Source organism: Thunnus thynnus, chromosome 5 (genome assembly GCF_963924715.1).
Source record: "Thunnus thynnus chromosome 5, fThuThy2.1, whole genome shotgun sequence".
In the NCBI taxonomy this organism is placed as follows: Eukaryota; Metazoa; Chordata; class Actinopteri; order Scombriformes; family Scombridae; genus Thunnus; species Thunnus thynnus.
This window is the reverse complement of record NC_089521.1, coordinates 19,881,792-19,901,604: the sequence shown is the minus strand read 5'-3', so window position 1 is coordinate 19,901,604 and position 19,813 is coordinate 19,881,792. Positions and strand designations below refer to the sequence as shown.

At 39.2% G+C, this 19,813-nt stretch overlaps 3 protein-coding genes and 6 non-coding genes across 9 annotated transcripts; 8 read left to right on the top strand and 1 right to left on the bottom strand.

Moving 5' to 3' along the window:
* Nucleotides 1-268: 268 nt before the first annotated feature.
* LOC137183099 (large ribosomal subunit protein uL4B) lies at nucleotides 269-4,813 on the top strand. The gene is made up of 10 exons (XM_067589878.1): nucleotides 269-399; nucleotides 1,380-1,551; nucleotides 2,004-2,110; nucleotides 2,358-2,496; nucleotides 2,805-2,929; nucleotides 3,353-3,482; nucleotides 3,849-4,005; nucleotides 4,202-4,285; nucleotides 4,476-4,596; nucleotides 4,689-4,813. The coding sequence occupies exons 1-10, from the start codon at nucleotides 397-399 to the stop codon at nucleotides 4,758-4,760; spliced, it is 1,110 nt and encodes a 369-aa protein (XP_067445979.1). The 5' UTR covers nucleotides 269-396; the 3' UTR covers nucleotides 4,761-4,813.
* Nucleotides 2,201-2,299, top strand: LOC137183870 (small nucleolar RNA SNORD16). Its single transcript, XR_010928567.1, has one exon. It is a non-coding gene; the product is annotated as a small nucleolar RNA SNORD16 (small nucleolar RNA).
* LOC137183869 (small nucleolar RNA SNORD16) lies at nucleotides 2,625-2,724 on the top strand. Its single transcript, XR_010928566.1, has one exon. It is a non-coding gene; the product is annotated as a small nucleolar RNA SNORD16 (small nucleolar RNA).
* Nucleotides 4,059-4,129, top strand: LOC137183865 (small nucleolar RNA SNORD18). Its single transcript, XR_010928562.1, has one exon. It is a non-coding gene; the product is annotated as a small nucleolar RNA SNORD18 (small nucleolar RNA).
* Nucleotides 4,332-4,398, top strand: LOC137183868 (small nucleolar RNA SNORD18). The gene has a single exon (XR_010928565.1). It is a non-coding gene; the product is annotated as a small nucleolar RNA SNORD18 (small nucleolar RNA).
* Nucleotides 4,814-5,300: 487 nt separating the features above from the next.
* LOC137183101 (large ribosomal subunit protein uL4-like) lies at nucleotides 5,301-6,278 on the top strand. The gene is made up of 4 exons (XM_067589880.1): nucleotides 5,301-5,489; nucleotides 5,684-5,767; nucleotides 5,959-6,035; nucleotides 6,158-6,278. Exons 2-4 carry the CDS (start codon nucleotides 5,691-5,693, stop codon nucleotides 6,235-6,237), a joined length of 234 nt encoding a protein of 77 aa, XP_067445981.1. The 5' UTR covers nucleotides 5,301-5,489; nucleotides 5,684-5,690; the 3' UTR covers nucleotides 6,238-6,278.
* Nucleotides 5,543-5,611, top strand: LOC137183866 (small nucleolar RNA SNORD18). The gene has a single exon (XR_010928563.1). It is a non-coding gene; the product is annotated as a small nucleolar RNA SNORD18 (small nucleolar RNA).
* Nucleotides 5,814-5,880, top strand: LOC137183867 (small nucleolar RNA SNORD18). The gene has a single exon (XR_010928564.1). It is a non-coding gene; the product is annotated as a small nucleolar RNA SNORD18 (small nucleolar RNA).
* Nucleotides 6,279-6,293: 15 nt separating the features above from the next.
* On the bottom strand, nucleotides 6,294-18,143 carry map2k1 (mitogen-activated protein kinase kinase 1). Its single transcript, XM_067589877.1, has 11 exons — nucleotides 17,846-18,143; nucleotides 10,364-10,574; nucleotides 9,778-9,924; nucleotides 9,556-9,633; nucleotides 8,720-8,771; nucleotides 8,249-8,373; nucleotides 7,796-8,003; nucleotides 7,547-7,611; nucleotides 7,330-7,388; nucleotides 7,136-7,181; nucleotides 6,294-7,048 (listed from the first exon to the last, which is right to left on the bottom strand). The coding sequence occupies exons 1-11, from the start codon at nucleotides 17,926-17,928 to the stop codon at nucleotides 6,935-6,937; spliced, it is 1,188 nt and encodes a 395-aa protein (XP_067445978.1). The 5' UTR covers nucleotides 17,929-18,143; the 3' UTR covers nucleotides 6,294-6,934.
* Between the last annotated feature and the right edge of the window lie 1,670 nt (nucleotides 18,144-19,813).

The following is a 19,813-nucleotide window of genomic DNA, read 5'->3' as shown; positions in this document are numbered from 1 at the left end:
CAAACTATTTTTAATAATATCATACAGAAAAAAAATGCTACTGAGAAAGTAGTTCGGTCCTTACGTTTCTCATTCGCCAACATGGAATAAAGAAATAGTCCCAGCTATTGCAACCAAACTTTGAAGCGGTTTTGTTTAGCCCGGGAAAAAAAGCAATAAAACTAGTAACTTTAATAATTTTAATAAAGTTATTGTTTTTACATTCATATAATATTAATCTTGCGTATTTCTCTACAATTAACCAACATAATTATCGAAACAAGGCTCTAAACGGAAGTAGTATGTCCTCGAGCGGATGCATAAACCGCTTGAGACAATTCACTAACTTCCTTTTTACTGTGGCCGCCATAGCGTGAGGAGCGTGGTTCCCGGCGAGCCGAAAACTAAATAACGAAAATGGTGAGAAATGTCATCAATATCGTTGTTAACATGCTATATAATGTTTAGGTTTACACCAATCGTTGTACTTGAGAAATACGGCCGTGTTTTATGCCCTGCGAAAGCCTACGTTCATATATTATAAAGCAGTGAGTTGGAAAGCTACCGGCTAGCAAAGCTAACACGAGGAGCCATTTTGGACGAGCAGCGTTAGTTCAACTCGGTTACACGTGTGATTGTCTCGTCGTTATAGCAGGAGGAAGATGTCGCGAAGTAAATTCTATTAATCTTTTCCTTCGCCGTAGATAATACTCCGGTCAATTGAGTGCATTTATGTTCTTAATGTACTTTTGCTATGAGGGGTCGAGGTAATGTGACAGATTTGTTAGCTAAGTCATGCTAGCGGAATCGAGCTTAAATAAGACCGATACCCGAAGAATAGCGATTAATTTGTTTCAATCATAGTGACTGATAAGCATTATTTCTTTGATTATGCCAACCAACGCGAGATGCAGTTAATTTGTCAAGCAGTGTAGAGTTATTTTAAGTCAGCCTGGCTTTAAAGTTAGTACAGTTTGCTATGCATGCACATGTTAGGGGGAAACTAAAAGGGCGATCTGTCTGGTTTTTTCCCCTCATCCAGATCAAAATCACTATACTTTTGACTTGTCAAATCTGGACAAGATGAACAAGACTCCCGAGACTCATTAAGACATAGATTTGTGAAACCTATATTGTATTTGTCAAAACTGAAAAAAAAAAAACTGGTATAATATGGTCTGGATGGAGAAATATTATTGAAATTGCCCTTTCTTCTGTTTTCATAAGTGAAAATGGTGGGGAAAAAAATGTCATTTGTTTCCCTTAACTTTTCCTTAAACCCAGAATTTGAAGTTAACTTCAGCGTCTTAAGGAAATACTGCATTGTATTGAGTATACATTACTGCCTCAAATCCAACATATCTGCCTAATGATTAATAATGTTCATTTTTCTTCTGCAGGCCTGTGCCCGACCCCTGATCTCGGTTTACTCCGAGAAAGGAGAATCCTCAGGCAAGAATGTTGTCATGCCTGCTGTGTTCAAGGCTCCAATTCGCCCTGATGTTGTGAATTTTGTTCACACCAACATGCGCAAGAACAGCCGCCAGCCCTATGCAGTCAGCGAACTGGCAGGTCAGTATATCAGAATCAGAACCAGGTTTATTGCTAAGTGGGTTTGCACATACAAGGAATCTGGCTTGGTGTCGTGGTGCATAATAGTCAAAAATACACACAAAATTCAGCAACTCTAAATATGAGATTTACAATTAAAATACATTGAGAGCTGCTACAGGTTTAAATTGAATGAAAAATTAAACTTGAATGTGCAGATATTTAGAGTGTAAACAGTATGCAGTGTGCTAATAATAATAAAACTCGTTGCATTAATGTAACGAGCCATGTTAGATCAAAAAAATCACAAGGTGCAAATATAGGAGATTTTACTTATAAAGTGCAATGTGTATGAAAGTCAGCAGCCGGCATGCTAAGTTTAACATAGTTTTACAGTTGCTGAGCTGGTTTAATTAATTGATTTACTAAGTTTATGTGCGTTGTGTAATTTTAATTGTCTGTTTATATTCTAGGCCACCAGACCAGTGCGGAGTCCTGGGGTACAGGAAGAGCTGTGGCCCGTATCCCTCGTGTGAGGGGTGGTGGTACTCACCGCTCTGGCCAGGGTGCTTTTGGAAATGTATCCTTTTTACCAGAATTTACACCATTACAAATTATTCTCCCCTTTTTATACACATTATATGCGAAGGCAAACTTAAATCTTCAGACTTGCTGTGATGGTGTAATTTGCGTCCGACTCTGTGTCCAGTGACAGAATGCCTGCTGTCATATGCTGGCGCAGTTGATTGACGAACATTGAGTCTGAGCAGGTAGTTTGTACTCAATATTACTTCAGTATTGGTGAAAACTCCTTGACTTTGCTCTAGATGTGTCGCGGAGGTCGTATGTTTGCCCCCACTAAGACCTGGCGCCGTTGGCACCGCAGAATCAATACAACCCAGAAGCGCTATGCCATCTGCTCTGCCCTGGCTGCCTCTGCCATTCCTGCACTTGTGATGTCCAAGGGTAAGTTCCTATAAAGAAGCATATCCATCCATGTAGGACTAAAGATATGTGGATACTTTCAAGGAATATAAAGCAATTCCAACAGTCCTGTAGTATCAACATTTTTAAGTACTGAATAACATTTGACTTGCCATGATGGTGTAATTTGCGTCTGACCCTGTGAACAGTGACAGTTGCCTGCTGTCATTAAGCTGTCATCGGGCATTGATGTGTAATAAATTCTGAGCAAGCTCCGGTAACACTTTGTAGTCTTTGACAGTCACAAGAGTTTGTGTGTGTATCTTGGTTAACATGATATTGTCTACTAGGACACCGCATTGAGGAAATCCCAGAGGTCCCACTGGTGGTTGAAGACAAAGTTGAGGGCTACAAGAAGACCAAGGAGGCAGTGCTCCTGCTGAAGAAGCTTAAAGCCTGGAATGACATCAAGAAGGTAATCTAAACTTGTAGAGTTTCAACTTCTTTGGTCTGTAGATTGGGCATTGGGATTGTGTTATATCCCTGTTGTAGGAACAGTGTAGGAATCATGGTCTACATTTTAGTCTCCTCAGGTTTAGAGGTAATCCCTCAAACAAGTTTCACTCATTTAAATAAGAGACTGAAGACTGAAAAATCCCCAAAACATAGCACAAGAGCCAAAGATTGTTGCAGTACATGTTGAGTGAAGCATGACTGAGGAAGATGCCATTGCCAAGCATCTGTTATCTGATTCATATATATGTTGTGTAGTGTGGTATTAAAACCTCAGACTCTGTTTCCCTGCCAAACACTCAACTGAGCCATATATTTAATACACTCGTAGGTTTCTTCATTCAAATACTGTACTGAACTAACATTGTAAATATTTGTTTCTCAGGTGTACTCCTCTCAGCGCATGCGTGCCGGTAAGGGTAAGATGAGGAATCGCAGACGCATTCAACGCAGAGGGCCGTGCATCATCTACAACCAAGACGCCGGTGTCACAAAAGCCTTCAGAAATATCCCAGGTTTGTTCAAAAGAAGAATTCATTACTGTTAAAAAGGATACATAACATACAGAACATTATCCAAATGAGTACTGCAGTAGATTTTACAAATTTTAATGAAGATGTGAAAAAAAGGACAAAGCAGTGACATAAGCAGTAAGACTATTATCTTTTAGGCCCCAGTCACAGCACAACTCTGTATTTATGTAGATGTTACATCTAATGTATAATGAATCCTATCTTGCTTGATGTAGTCTTCTGAATTGTGTGGCTTCATTGGTAATAAGCTAATATTTTTTTAATAAATGCAAATATTTTTATAAGAACCAATAAGGCTCTGTGTAACCCTGAGTTTTTTTTTTTTTTAAATTATTCTGTATTATGCAGGCATCACTCTGCAGAACGTGAACAAACTGAACCTCCTGAGGCTCGCCCCTGGTGGTCATGTTGGACGCTTCTGCATCTGGACCGAGAGTGCTTTCCGCAAGCTTGATGAGCTGTACGGCACCTGGCGTAAACCTGCCTCCCTGAAGGTTGGATACAAGTGAGTATTTAATGAGCATGCGCACTGTAGCGCAAATAAAAGTGATGATCAAGTGACAGTGATGAGCTTCCACTTCAGGTCCGTGTTTTTGAAATCATGTGATATTTACCGAAGTTCTGAGTTTGAGTAACGCAATACTGATCAATTTACTGTTTGCATATTACATGAACTTAAATCTTAATGCCTCCTATTTCAGCCTGCCAATGCACAAGATGACCAACACAGATCTGAGCAGGATTCTGAAGAGCGAGGAGATCCAGAAAGCACTTCGCACACCTAAGTACGTATTGCTCACATTAAGATTAATAACTTTGTTTTGACTTGTCAAACTATGATGATGTTCCACTTCAGGTCCGTGTTTCTGAATCCTGATTATATGGAAGTCCTGAGCGATGCAGGAAATTTAGTACAAAAACTGCAGTTTAGGTGAACTTCACATGAATAAGGCTGCTTTTATATTTTCATTACAGCAAGAAGATCAACCGCAGAGTCCTGAAGAAGAATCCTCTGAAGAACTTGAGGATAATGCTCAAACTCAACCCTTACGCCAAGACAGCAAGACGTCATGCCATCCTGAAGCATGATCCTGCCGTAAGAACCTTAACATCTTAAGGTCATATTTAAAGAATTGTAGAGTTAACATGTGATTTTTGAATTTGAAATCTTGTTTGGTCTCTCTATAGATCAAGGCCAAGATGCTGAAACCCAAGAAGAAGCCCGGCAAGAAGGGAGCACCTGCAAAACCCAAGGCATAAATCTATAAATAGACTGGATTTCAATAATGAATAAATCAGTGGTTTCAAATTCATGAGTCAGACCTGTCATTCAAAAATTTTAATTCACAAGACTTACTATTTCACATAAGCTAACAAAGATTTGAGTCTGGAGCTGTAAGGACAAGGGGGTAAAGAGAAATATCAGCACACAGGTTGAGCAGCATTTATCATGTAAGTAATTTGATCATTAGGAAAGATGGCTTTTCAGGCAGACCTCCAGTATAGACCAAATAATTGTTCTATACACGGTTAATTTCACTTGGCTAGTAGTTTGTACACTAAATATACAACTATTGATTGTACAACTTTTTTTAATCCAATAAATAATTAGTATAAACATACTTTTTACTCGTAATGCAAATCCAGCCATTAGAGCAGAGGTTCACGAAGTGGGGTCTGGGTCCCTTGAGGTGGTTCCAGGGGCTCCCCAGTAAAAAGGGGAATAGTTTTTCATTTTAATTCCATCCATAAGTAACATGACAATTTATGACTATTTTGGTCATGGGTTTAATGCACTTTCTGTAATAAAACATCTAAAAGAAAAAATCTTACCAGATGGGGACCCTGGGACAAAATCTTATCAAATGGGGGTCTGTGGTCTAGTTTGTCAATTGGACACTTCTGCAGCTGGACCGAGAGTGCTTTCTGCAAGCTTGATGAGCTATACAGCACCTGGCGTAAACCTGCCTCCCTGGAGACTGGATACAAGTGAGTATTTAATGAGCATGCGCACTGTAGCACAAATAAAAGTGATGATCAAGTGACAGTGATGAGCTTCCACTTCAGGTCCGTGTTTTTGAAGTCCTGATATTTACCGAAGTTCTGAGTTTGTGTAACACAATACTGATCAATTTACTGTTTGCATATTACATGAACTTAAATCTTAATGCCTCCTATTTCAGCCTGCCAATGCACAAGATGACCAACACAGATCTGAGCAGGATTCTGAAGAGCGAGGAGATCCAGAAAGCACTTCGCACACCTAAGTACGTATTGCTCACATTAAGATTAATAACTTTGTTTTGACTTGTCAAACTATGATGATGTTCCACTTCAGGTCCGTGTTTCTGAATCCTGATTATATGGAAGTCCTGAGCGATGCAGCATGTTTAGTACAGAAACTGCAGTTTAGGTGAACTTCACATGAATAAGGCTGTTTTTTATATTTTCATTACAGCAAGAAGATCAACCGCAGAGTCCTGAAGAAGAATCCTCTGAAGAACTTGAAGATAACTCAACCTATACACCAAGACAGCAAGTTTTCATGCCATCCTGAAGCATGACCCTGCCTTAAGAACCTTAACATCTTAAGGTCATATTTTAAAAAAATGTAGCATTAATTTGTGAATTTAAAATCCTGTTTGGTCTCTCTACAGATCAAGGCCAAGATGCTGAGACCCAAGAAGAAGCCCAGCAAAAAGGGAGCACCTGCAAAACCCAAGGCATAAATCTATAAATAGACTGGAGTTCAATGATGAATAAAACAGTGGTTTCAAATTCATGAGTCAGACCTGTCATTCAAAAATTTTAATTCACAAGACTTACTATTTCACATAAGCTAACAAAGATTTGAGTCTGGAGCTGTAAGGACAAGGGGGTAAAGAGAAATATCAGCACACAGGTTGAGCAGCATTTATCATGTAAGTAATTTGATCATTAGAAAAAGATGGCTTTTCAGGCAGACCTCCAGTATAGACCAAATAATTGTTCAATACATGATTAATTTCACTTGGCTTGTAGTTTGTAAACTAAATATACAACTATTGATTGCACAACCTTTTTTTTTTAATCCAATAAATACTTAGTATAAACAGATACATTTTACCCATAATGCAAATCCAGCCATTAGAGCAGAGGTTCTCAAAGTAGGGTCTGGGGTCCTTGAGGTGGTTCCAGGGGCTCCCCAGCAAAAGGGCAATAATTTATTTTCATTTTAATTCCAATCAATAAGTAAGATAATGACAATGTATGACTAATTTGGTCATGGGTTTAATACACTTTCTGTAATAAATCCTCTAAAACAAATAATCTTATCAGATGGGGATCTGTGGTCTAGTTTGTCAGTTTAGGGGTCCTTGATGTGGAGAAAGTTTGAGAACCACTGCATTAGAGGACCTTGGTGTATGTGGTTGGTGAGAGCACATAGACAGGTCTCACATTGCTGTACCATGGGTGGGTGTCACAGGCTGATTGAGTCCGATGGTGCTGCACAACCAGCCGGCAAAGTCAACCTGCTCTGCCTCAGACTGTTTAATAAAAGGGTGCACCTGAGGGGGAAATGGAGAGCAGGTTGAGCTGTCTAGTTAGAAAAAAACAACCAAGAAATGAGAATAATGTTCAATATGCACACAAACCATCAACTGTTTCAAGTCTGCTCTTTCTGCAGGATTCTTGATCAAACTGCAATGGAGACACAAAACACGTTGTTATAAATGTGCACTATTTTTTGACACCACTAGGTGGCATCAAGTCCAACGTGTTGACAAAAACAACCAACTGGTGTTTCAGAGTAGAGTGAAGACTACCTTGTGCATGTCTTTTTACATACCATTTATTCACAAAATCTTGGAAGTCGGAGCTAAATATCCCAGGCAGCTTCGGTGGAGGCTGAAAATTAAAAGGCCTGTCAGCACTGAATGGATAAATTTTAAAAATTATGGTATGACCAAACTGCATGACTGAAGGTAAATACATTAGCACAACATACAGCATTATACGGGTCTGTTCATCATATCAGGATGTGGTAATGAAGTGGGCACACTCACCTCATTGACTATGTAATCAAGTAGCTCGAATATAGCCATCGGAGGCCTGCTGTCCGGTCCGTATGCTAAGGGAATGGAAGGAAGACATCAGCCTCTTACTCCTACTCATCACTCAAGGTCACCAATAGTTTTTACTTTATGACAAAGATTTCTTTTGTTCAATTATGTCCTCAGATCTTTTGAAATCATTTAAACCAAGAATAAAGCTGCTATACAAAATCATAGGATGAACCCGTGTCATAGACTTACAGCTGCCGGGCCGCCCAGGAGGCCGTGGCTTTGGGGAGGACTCGCTGGCGGCTGCTTCCCCTTCCACTGGAAAGCCAAAAATCTGTTCCAGTTCCATAGCGTCAGGTGGTGGGATCGGGAAACGTCCAATAGCCATTTCAACCAGGGACAGACCCATACTCCAGATGTCCGACTGAACGGAGTAATGGGTGCCCTGTAAACGTTCCGGCTACACAACAAACATGCAATTTCATCCTTACTACTAAAATACAAAGTCACAGATAATGAAGCAAATGTCACAAAAACACAAGGCTAAAGGAAAGTAATAATTCGAACTTCACTGTGTACACTGACATCCAGATGCACCATGATGAATAATGCTGATGAAACATCTGTATTGAATTTGAGACTTACTGCAATTGTATGTGTAAATAAGTGCAGCGGTGGGAGAGGAGTGTGTCCATTTTAACTCACAGACATGTAGGAGCGTGTGCCCACAAAGGAGTTGGCCATGGAGTCTATGAGCTGTCCGCTCACTCCAAAGTCACACAGCTTGATCTCACCGCGGGAATTCACTAGGATATTAGAAGGCTTGACGTCTGAAAGAGCGACATGCAGTATTTAGGAGAACACAGTAGGCAAGTGTTCAACTGGGAACTAGAAGCACAGCAGAACAAAAAGGTTCAGTGCATTTTGTGCTGCTTGTCTGACTAAACCTTGCTTTACATCATTCATATGTACAACACTGACTGCAAAGATCTAGCATATGCATCTAAGACAGGGAATTAATTTAAAGCGAAGATCAATACTCTGCCTCAAGTAATTTAGAGCAAACAGTGTTAACAAGTACGGCATAGCTAAGGACACATGCATTTGTTTAAAGGTCTTTTAAAGGGTAGAATATCTTATTTTGTTTGTGACATTGTAAATGAAATAGTGACTGACCTCTGTGCATGATCTTGTGTTTCTCCCTCAGGTAGGAGAGCCCTTTAATAACCTGGAAAGATAAATACTACTTATCAGCACAGTAATGATACAGACTATTTGGAATTGCAAAATAAATAATGTACTAGTGCTTATGTTTCAGTTATAAACCCAGTTTTATATCCAAACAGGCAGTGTTTAGCAGGTAATATTTACCAGGTTTACTATCTTTGTTTAGCCTGTAAGCATGCATGCTAACATTTGCTAATTGGCACAAGTATAGCTGAGGCTAATGGGAAAGTTATTAGTTTGGACAAATTGAAATTTTGACCAGATGACGGTGCAAAGGAGCTGATGGGGCATGAATGTCTTTACCAAACTACATGGCAATCCATCCAATAGTTTTTGAGACATTCATCACTCAAAACCACAAATGTCAGCCTCATGGTGACACAACAGGAAAGGCCAGGGGATCACCAAAGTCTTTAGAATTCATTGAATGTCTGTACCAAAATTTGTGCCTATCAATACAGAAGATAAAGGATCCATAAAGAAGATAAAAGATATTTGACAGGATAAGTGAAAACCTGCTTGACCTGCTTGTAGCACCAGAGGAAAAGTCAGTAGGATTCATCCTGTCGGGACCATGACTGTCTGCACAAAATTTCATGGCAACCCATCCCGTAATTGTAGAGATATTTCAGTCTGGACCAAAGTGGTGGACCAACCGACCAACAGACAGTCCAACATTACCATCCCTAGAGCTATGCCTCTAGAATGGCTAAAAACAACACAATATAGCTGCAGAGTGATGACCGGTGTAAGAAACAGATGGGAGAGGTGTTGGAGCTACCCACAGCAATGCTGACTTTGCCAAGGATCTGCTCTGGGATCTTGCCTGCTTTCTTAAGCGACTGGTCCAGGGAGCCACCATCCTACAGCCAGCAGGGAGGAAACATATGGAGAGCATCTGCTGGAAGGACTCTTTGTAATTTTTGAAATACAATACTTTCAAACAAAATTAGTTTCTTTCAAGGCTAATGAAAACTCAGCAGCTGTAACATATTAAAGCCCTGTACCATATGCTCCATGCAGATGCTGATTTCTCCATCACTGTAGAAAGCTCCATAGAAGCCCACAATGTAGGGGGAGTTACACTCATGTAGCACCTGCAGCTCCCTAATGATCTGGTTCCTGATGGCAGGTTTGATCTCCAGGTGGATCAACTGGAACACAGGAGACATCAGGTTACGACCATTTTCATGCCACACAGAACATAAAGACTAAATGATGCAAACTCCTGTTTGGATGTGTGCTTGGCTATGCACAACATTATTTAGTATTTATGCATGTAATTATAAAATGGATGATCATATGGGAAAAATTATATTGATGTATGTTTTGGTTTATAATTGAGTGATTTCATTTCATTTATGTGTGGGTACCCAACAATGGCTCTTGGATATTTTATTTAGGCAGATTGATGTCCCAGAAACCCACATCCCATGTTCTACTCAAAATACTTGCAAGAAAAAAGAGACACATTTCCCTCAACGCTCTGAAAACAGTGATACTGACTGTCTGAAATACGTTGAGTGCAAAAAATGTTGTTTTTTTTCACAGTGTCTTTATCAGAGCTGTATCTACAAACAGCCAGCAGCTTACCTTCCTTGCCATAATCAGACCGGAGGGTCGGTGGGAGACCTTGAACACAACTCCTCCGTTGCCTGCGCCCAGCTCACAGATCTTCTCAAAGTCATCGTCCTTCAGCTCTCCCACCTTCTGCTTCTGCGTCAGAAAGGCTTCCAGGCGTTTCCGCTGCTGCTCATCCAACTCCAGCTCTTCCAGTTTCTTCTGCAGCGCCTCCAAGTTTGTTCTTTGCAAAGAGAAGGATAAACAAAGACAGAGAAAGATGAGTAATTAATGTATTCTCAATGTATTCTTCCCTAAATAAAAGCTTCTTGAGTCTATTCAGACAGAAGTTTTTGCAGATGTTCTTTCTTGGAAGTACTGGTCGTCTCCTCAGGAGACATGAGGGAATCCAGATCTACTGTATCTACAGTGTTATATCACTGAAACCTAAGAGGAAAAACAGAGTTTTGTGTGTGATTTCTACAACTGCATCTGCCCTTTGGGAACAATGGCGACCAACCAAGTAGCCAGCAGACAGCCAGTGAGGGTCACAGGTTGTCTTTCAGTTTTCCTTCCCGGATACCGATGTGAGGAAGCTCAGATCATCTGAGTGCTGACGGCTTGACGCCACTCCCCTGGCACTGCTGTTGTCATGGCGATGCATTTCCTTGAGAAGTCAATTGTGGGGGGGAACTCTGACCTCTCCTTCTCTGCACAAACTGAAACACAAAACCAGTCTATGCTTTCATCAATAACTGTTCACGCAAAGAGCAGTTATTGATCATGTCATTTCAACTGATTAGATGTTCTAATTGTTGGTCTGAGTGAACTGATCTTGAGTTATGATGTAATTTGGAACAAAGTCTTTTTAATGCAAAGCTAAAAACTGAAAATACATAAACAAAAGCATGCAAGATATGATTTAATTTGCCTGCAAGTGTACAAGCTACTGCAATGTGTTCCATCTTCAACTACTAGATAAGGATTCATTTTCTTTATTTCAAGTGCTAGTCTTCCATATTTGCATTATAATATGCTTATTTGCTAACAATAAGATAATTTTCATCAAACTCAATAATAATTGTGCTTTTTTTCCTCTTCGCGATTAATCACGACTCAGTGGAGAGCACCTAGAACAAGGCAGAACGCCGCTCTCTCCGCTGCTCCACCACACAGCAAAGAGAGGGTTAAGTGGTTTTATTTTTGACAGCAGGCCTGCATATCCATGGAGACGAGGTGCTGAGTTTGAGTTGGCTGTGGGTGGCGTGGGCGTTCTGTCGACAAGAGCTGGAGGTGGAGGAGGCTGGAGATACTGAGAAGAGGAGCAGCCTCTCCACACAATATGTGGGAGGGACTACAGCAGCTGCACACTGCAGCTCCTCTCTAGGTGCCGGAGGAAGTGAACATGACGCAGGCCTTTTGTGCTCCATCCACACAATGTCCAAGGACCTCAAGTAGTCTTGAACGCAAGAGACGCAGTATATCTGCAGTTTGCCATAAAGTGCTGGAAAGAAGATGGCATCTCTGTTATCATGAATGTGTTTGTGGTTGTGAGCCACACATGCATCAGAATAAAAAGTGCTATCAGGTTTTACCTTATTTCTTGGGTTGGAAAAGTATTTGCCTAGTTTAACTTCTAACAGTAAATCTTTAAAAAACTGAAGTATTTAGATTTTGCCCAATAATAGGATCTTATAGTGTTTTAAGTTATTAGGCCTATATTGAAATAAATTAAACAACATAAATTTTAGAGGCTGCAGTACTTGCACCTATATACTGTTTTCTTTATAAGACTTCTGCTTTTCCCTACCAAACCTATAAAGTGCATCACAGTAGACTGAGAGCTGCATGATTATTCAGTATCAGAAAACAGGAGTGTCACAGAATCTGTGTTTCACCAGGTACATATAGTACAATTTGGTGTATCACAAGGAAGTCATGAATTCACTTCCAGATTATTGTGGTTATTCACACTCCATTTTCATTTGTGAGTGTGCATCATGTGTGTCAATATGTAATAAAAGATTAGACCTTTGTTAACCAGAATAAGCCTATACAAAGGAATCAACAGCAATACTTTTCTAAACGATGAAACTCTAAATATATTAGATGGATTTAATTCCCTAATAATACAGGCAGATACTGTTAAATCTGACCGTATGTGATGGTAGGATATATTTTAAGATTTTAGCCAATTGCCTGAACAGATCTATCTAGAACAGGTTGTTTTTATTTGTTCTCAGATCTCCTCTGATAATATTACATGCTTGGCTGGCATTATGTGGGCCTCTCTGTACAGTTCTCCCATGGCTGCCAGCCATTTCACGCTGAGAAAGCATTTGGCGGGCTGGAATGGCAATTCCTTTTCACCAGAGTGGAATGGTCTGGCTTCAGTAAGAGGCTCATCGATTGGATTAAGCTCATTTACACCCAATATGCAACACCTGTGCTAGTGTGAGCATCCAATCCTTCTGCATGCGGACTAGAGCCAAATCACTAAAATAATGCGCTACACTGAAAATAGATTTGTAGATTTGTTTTGGAGCATGAGCAACCTCACTCTCTTTCTATATAACAAGTGGTGCATTTTCTTAAGTTTCTGCTATAATACTGATATAATACTGATATTATACACAGAGATCATCATTATTATTATTATTATTATTATTATTATTATTATTATTATCATTATTATTATTATTATTATTATTATTATCCTTATACAGCATAGGGTTAGGGTTAGGCTTAGGGTTAGTGACACGCCATTTTGACGTGTCACAGTAGAAAAAGCACCGGTGTATGAGAATATCAACAATGGCTGAAATCCATTTGGTTTCAGGGTCCTGGTATTGTGCATGCTGGCTCATGATCATGGCTTACTGGGACACTTGAATAGGACAGTTACTAATAACAATAACATCATTGATGAACATCATTAATGTTACTAGTAACACCTGTGCTTTTCCTACTTTGATGAGTCAAAATGTCTGCTGTGAAAAAAAGTTTCTTTGTTTGAAAGGCTGTTGGCTTTTCTGTTTCCACCCCTCAGTGGGCCAGAAACATTTACTGTTTATAAATCTCAGTGGGGAAGTAGGTAATGCTTTATTATCATCACTGAGGTGCTTTTGAGCAAAACACATAACTACCACCCTGCTCCAGTGGTGCTGCTTGACCAAAAAATCTTCCATCTTCCAGGACAAATAAAAGTGAGTTTAAGTGTCTGAGTTCAATTTTGCAAACATGCTTTTCTGGCAGAGCAGAGCAGAATCATTGTAACATAATTAAAATGAACAGTGAACCCAGAATGTACACCCACAAAAGTGTTCTCAATTACTGTGGCTGAATAGACTTCATATCGGAGTTACTGTAATTACAAGTTTCCTACTTATAAACAGTGTTCACAACAACCTCCAAGTCGTAATTACGACTGTGTTTTTCTGAAAGCTCTGATATTTCTGACTTGGCGCTTAATAATACATGGTAATTATAGGAAGTGCCTGACAAACATGGATGCCTCACGTCAGCCAAATTCAAACTAATTAAACTCAGTCATTATACAACCTTCCTGAGTTGTCGGATAATGTGAACGCTCTAAAGTCCTAAACATAGGAATTTTACCAGTCGTTCCCATCCATCTGACATAGCGTAAAATAATGATGAAGGTTTGAAGTTGTACAAGGACACTAGGTCTAGGTGCAAGGCCATTGGAAATTGATGAAAAGAGTAATGCCTGTACAAATGTATTCAAATGGACAACGTTGTCCATTTAAATAAATTTGTGGTTTGGAGTCAGTGTGTGGACGTTTCATCTAAGGTGGAAGTTGTCCAGCCTTGGCAAATACTACAGGAAAGGGGAAGTGGTCTAATTAACCAAAATAAGAAACACCTGTGGGGATGACCCTGTTCACTGTACGATCACACAGTAAACCTTCAGTGACGCTATTTGATTTTATTTTGTAACCTGACAAACTGCACAAACTACAAAGAACTGTGGACAGCTGCAGCCTTGTGCTTCTTTAATTTGTCGGTCACCATTAAAAGTACCAACTGGAACATGGCACTGGGAAAGTGCTCCCAGAAAATGATGCCCTCTGGTTTGACCTTGAAAGCACCCATACATACCCTCATCCTCTTATCTGCTACATTACATCTATGTTAGCCCCAGATATACACACCCATCCTATTATACCACCTGTGGAGCCTGATTCTTTAAATTCAATCCTCCCCTTCACTGGTCTGCAAAGACTTGGCAAAGGTCCAAGCCCCCCCAGAAACAAATCAGCCATCCACCTTTTGGTTCCTTAAGGCCTTTGCAGGAGTTAAAAAACTTGACGATACATTTGACCTGTCTGACATCGACACTGAGCTCCTTTGGAAATTGCCATACATCGGTGTACTTCTCCAAAAAACTTCCATAAGTTCAGATGCCTGTTGGTCAAATTATGGAAAGCACACATAAATGTTATTTGTTTTTTATGTGGGCTTGAAAAAGTCTAGACACTGGAGGTGCTATGGTGAAAGGGGCACTTTAGTGTGTACTGAACTGAAAAACTCAGGAATTCAAACGGACTATCAAAGCCAAATTAGTCTACAGATAAACTTTTGTTTCAAATTCTAATTCAGATAAGTTTCTCACATATTCAGTATAATCTGAGGAACCTTCAGTCCAGGTTTAATGAATTTGGCTGCAGCATTTTAAGAGTAGATTCATACTGCGATCCTGCTTGGAAAACAGAAAACTTCTTTGGTGCCCATGGCATCTGCTTTACAGCATACAAGTGTTTGTTGTATAAAGCATTTGGTATGGAGGAAGAATACTACTATAGGTGGAATAATTACCATATGTGTATGACATAAGTGTGGTGTTCAGAGCTCATAATGAAACACTAAACTCTGCCATTATTCAATTAGATTTCTCATTATTAGGCCAAATTTAACCTGTGATGCTGTAACTGTGTAAATATAATACATTTTTACCATTTCCTTCTTCATGTGGTTGTGTGGGAGTGCAGTTTCATGCAAGACAAAATGTGTGCAAAGTGTGAGGAAAAGTTGTGTGCCTGCAGTCTCGTCAACCACCATCACTGGACTGAAACAGGATTTGCTTTTCCTTTGAGTCTCAGCCAGCTGAAAGTGTGCACCCAGACAAAAGTGGCTTTTTATGGGAAAGAGGTCTGAGTAACACCAGCCTGCACAGCGTGTCAGCACGACATCAGTCTGACTGCCACAGAGCACAATACAGCTGGGCATTGGTGAGCACACACACACACACGTGCGCGCAGAGTTCTCACTGAGGTGGGACAAGAATCCCTCCACAGCAAAGACTTCCAAATCTCTGAATCAGAGTTCCTGATTGTTGTTCCATCCTGACATAATACTCCTCGGCCCGTCACAGCCTGCCCACAGCGGCAGGAATGTCATCATCAAAAACTAAGCCAAGGCACAACTCAGCTGTTCAACATTATCAGCATGTCGAGCCTCCATCATGAAAGCACAATGTGTCTGAAGATATACTGTATATGTATAGGACTAAACATACTCTTTATAATGGAAGCTCGCTCTTCAGTTCCTCCAATTTAAAATCAAATGTTAAAAAATAGTTTTATAGTTTACTGAGGTGCTTATATCTAATGTATTAGATATTTTAATTATCAAGTCATCTTCCCATCGCTTCATCTAATCGCATGTTTTGTCTGAGAAACAATCCCAAACCCAAAACATACATTTCAATATAACATAAGACAAAGAGAAGAGGTAAATCCTCACAACTCTGGAGCTGCTACCAGGTTGAAAAGTGACATAAACAATTAATCAGTTGTCAGATCTTTTTGGTATTTTTGTCTTTTCTTGTGCTATACAAATAAGGTCTTATTATTCATCATACTATTATAGTTAATTTTTAATTGTTTTCGGTCAATCACCTGATTGGTTAATTGACTATTTGTTCCACTTCTAATCCAATTCTGCTGGTATCAACTAACTACCACTGAATTTTAGCTAAAAATCTAACACAGAATTGAGTAAAAATTCGATTTTAGTCCATTTCAGTTATTCATCGCAAAAGACTGGAATGGCACGTTGCCTTCAGAGATATGATGTAATGATGAAACAATGAAATATTCCGCCTCTAGAACACATTAGAAAACCAGCCATCACGATGGATGACATGTTACGTAATCCTCATCTCGACTGATCCAGCTTGTTGCTGGAACGACTGGGATTTTCCCTGTGAACTGAGAACTAGAGCACAGTGTCACAACAATTTAATATCTCCATTACTGTGTTTACTGTGTGGTGGGAACAGGCCTACACAAAACTTCTTCAACACACAGAAATATTATTCTACACACTGCTGCTTCCCCGCAAAGGTCAGTCTCTGACTAATCAGTGTGCACACAGTGAGCCGTGAGAGTGAAGGAGCGTCCTGCTCATCCATGATGAGCTGAGGATCTGAGAGCTGCACATTAGAGACAATGAGTTTAGATCCTCTCTGCTGAGAAGCACTGTGACATATTAATGTATGAAAGTGACTTAGGAAATTAACATAAGTCAACTTTAAAACATAAAATGAAATCAGGAGGATTTTTATCACCACCAATATTTAGTGTTAGTTGATTTGATTTCTTCAACCAATAATTTGATCATCAGTTGTTGACATTCATCAAGAAAAAATGCCAAACATTTACTGGTTGTATCTTCTAAAAGAATCAGGATATGGTGATTTTTTAATTTTATGTCGTTATAAATTGAACAACTTTGGATTTTTAGCTGCTAGTTGAGGCTGAAATTAGTCAGTCGGGAGACATATAAACTGATCGCTACATATCTTGATATCTGTTTCATCTTTTGAGTAATTTATCAAACATAAATGTCAAACTTTAACTGGTTTCAGCTTCTCAAATGTTAAAATTTACTGTTTTCTCTGTTTTATATCAGTGAAAATTGAATACCTTTGTAGTTTTATTCTTACTGAATATAAAGACGTCGCCTTAGGCTCAGAGAAATTGTGACACACTATTCTTCACAATTTTCTAAAATTATAGCCTAAACTGTTCATAGTTTCATTGATAAAATAATACACAGTGATTAGTCCATAATGTAGTAATCGTCAGTTAATGTTGATCAGACAAAACAAGCAATTTGAAGATGTTTTGGTGGGCTTTGGGAACCTGAAATGAGCATTTTATAAATTATACAATTATCCAATTAATCAAAAATGAACTCATTATATTAATTGATAATGAAAATGATCATTATTTGCAACCCTAGTGTATATCTCAAACACACACACACACACACACACACACACACACACACACACACACACACACACAGTCCCATATAAGAGACAAGTTTACACATACTGTAACGGAGCTATCTATAGCTAATGATGTAGCTCTCATGTGCCTTAACATATTGAGCATGCACCTTCCATTAATGATAAATCAGAATATCGATAAACCACATTCACCAGCCCAGCCTGACCATCACTAATGGATGAACACTGTCACTCACTCTATGGCTCCGGTGCCGTTGATAGTGTTTCCATCGGGAATGGGGTTGAGTTGGATCGGCTCTGGCTTCCTTCTTTTCTGCATGTTACACACAAGAAACAAGCTGAAGCTGCAGCAGTAGTGTGGATGGAAACCCGAGGAGAAGGGGCCGAAATCACAGCAACACAGTCAGGTCAGAGAGAAACGGACAAACAGGAAACACAGCGGTGTTTGTCATGAGCTGGGTCAGATATTCTTCTTAATGGGTGGATGTGAATAATGATCCGGGAGATGAAACGTCACGAAAATATTTACATTGGTCTTCCGGACAGCATGGCTGTGCTTGGGACAGCGCCCCCTCTGCTGGTGACGGGTGGTATTACCGTCCTGGATTCAAATAACGGGTCGGTTTTATTGAGACCAGTTAGTTCAGTCAGTGAGTCCTGTATTTTTCCTGGGATTGAAGGGTTTTAGCCACCTGGATGGAGTTACATTCAACAGCCTAAAAAAGTAACAAATTATAGTTGTTTTATAGGCTGGTTTCAGCATTTTAGACTCAATATATTTAAATAAGACGACTTTTGGCCTTAAAGCTTCATAGGCTTCATTTTTGGTGTATAGTCTTACATTGGAGGGGACTTGGACTAATGACCACAGTATGACCACAGTATAATGACTGCAGCCCTGGGTGGGAGCATGTCAATGTTATTCCAAGTCATAAGAAAGTTTAAAGTCGCCCTCAAGTCAAAAATGTGTTTTTCTTCTTGTTCCTACAGTTGGATGTTTGAGCTTCACTGTACAGAATGATATACATACAGAGTTTGACACTAGAAGTCTGTTTTCAGTTTCATCTGCCGATGGAGGGAAGTTACTCTGTATTTATCAAAAATCTGACTTCAAGATGTATACCTACGAGCATGATTTGTGACATCACAACTAGTTTGGAGCCAATCGTGGTCCAGTATGTAACTTACACAAGTGTGATGTGGAAACCTGAAGCCTCCAGTACACATAGGAACTTCCTGTTTCCAGCAGTTAAACTTTTGAAATGAACAAAAATTGCATATTCATAGATTCTTAATGAGGTAATTGAACTTTTTTGGGCGGAAACCATATTAGACACAAATTATTATTAAAAGCAGAGTATTTTTATGTGTCTTAAAACATGTATGGAGGGGGTTCAAAGACTCAAATTAAGGAGTCCAGAATAAGTTATTCTTCACCAACATTATTTCTAACTGTGAACACTGACAAATATACAGTAGTTGTTGTATTACTTTCTCCTTATTCCAAAGTAATAGATAGTCTTGACAGAGTCAATCACAGTAAAACAAAAGCCATAAAAATGTATATTCAAGAAACACAAGAAATGAGATTCATGTTTTCAGAAAAAAGAGCTAGTGACTGAATATAACAATGAAAAAATAAAGTAGTATAAATTAAGCAGAAAATGATCTATTTCTAAAGCATTTTTATTCAGAATTTCTCATTCCAACATTAAATTCTTTATTGGATAGATGACAATAGACAGACAGGAAACAAGGGAAGGGAAAAGGACATGACATGCAACAAATGTCTCTGGCTGGAATCCCAAATCCAGAGTAACAATAATGGTGTACTTGGATCTTCCAATTATATTCATGCTAAATTTCAGTGACACTGTTACAGGTGAGCTGACTTGAAAAAAAACCCCAAAAAACTAACAGCAAAATTAAAAGAATGCACACAATAAAAGATTACTTTCATCTAAGTTGTGTGCTATTACATGCAAAGTGGAAAAATGCTTTTAATGCAGCAAATAATAAGCCACTTTATGTGATTGATTAAATGTAATAGAATCACATAAAATAATTCAACATCATGAATAATGATAATGCTAATTAGGATAGCGTACTTAAACAGACATCAAATGTGTCAACAAAGCAATAGAAAAAACTGAAAGCCAAATGTGAAGACTTTATTGGATAAGCCTTTAATATTTGTAGCTATT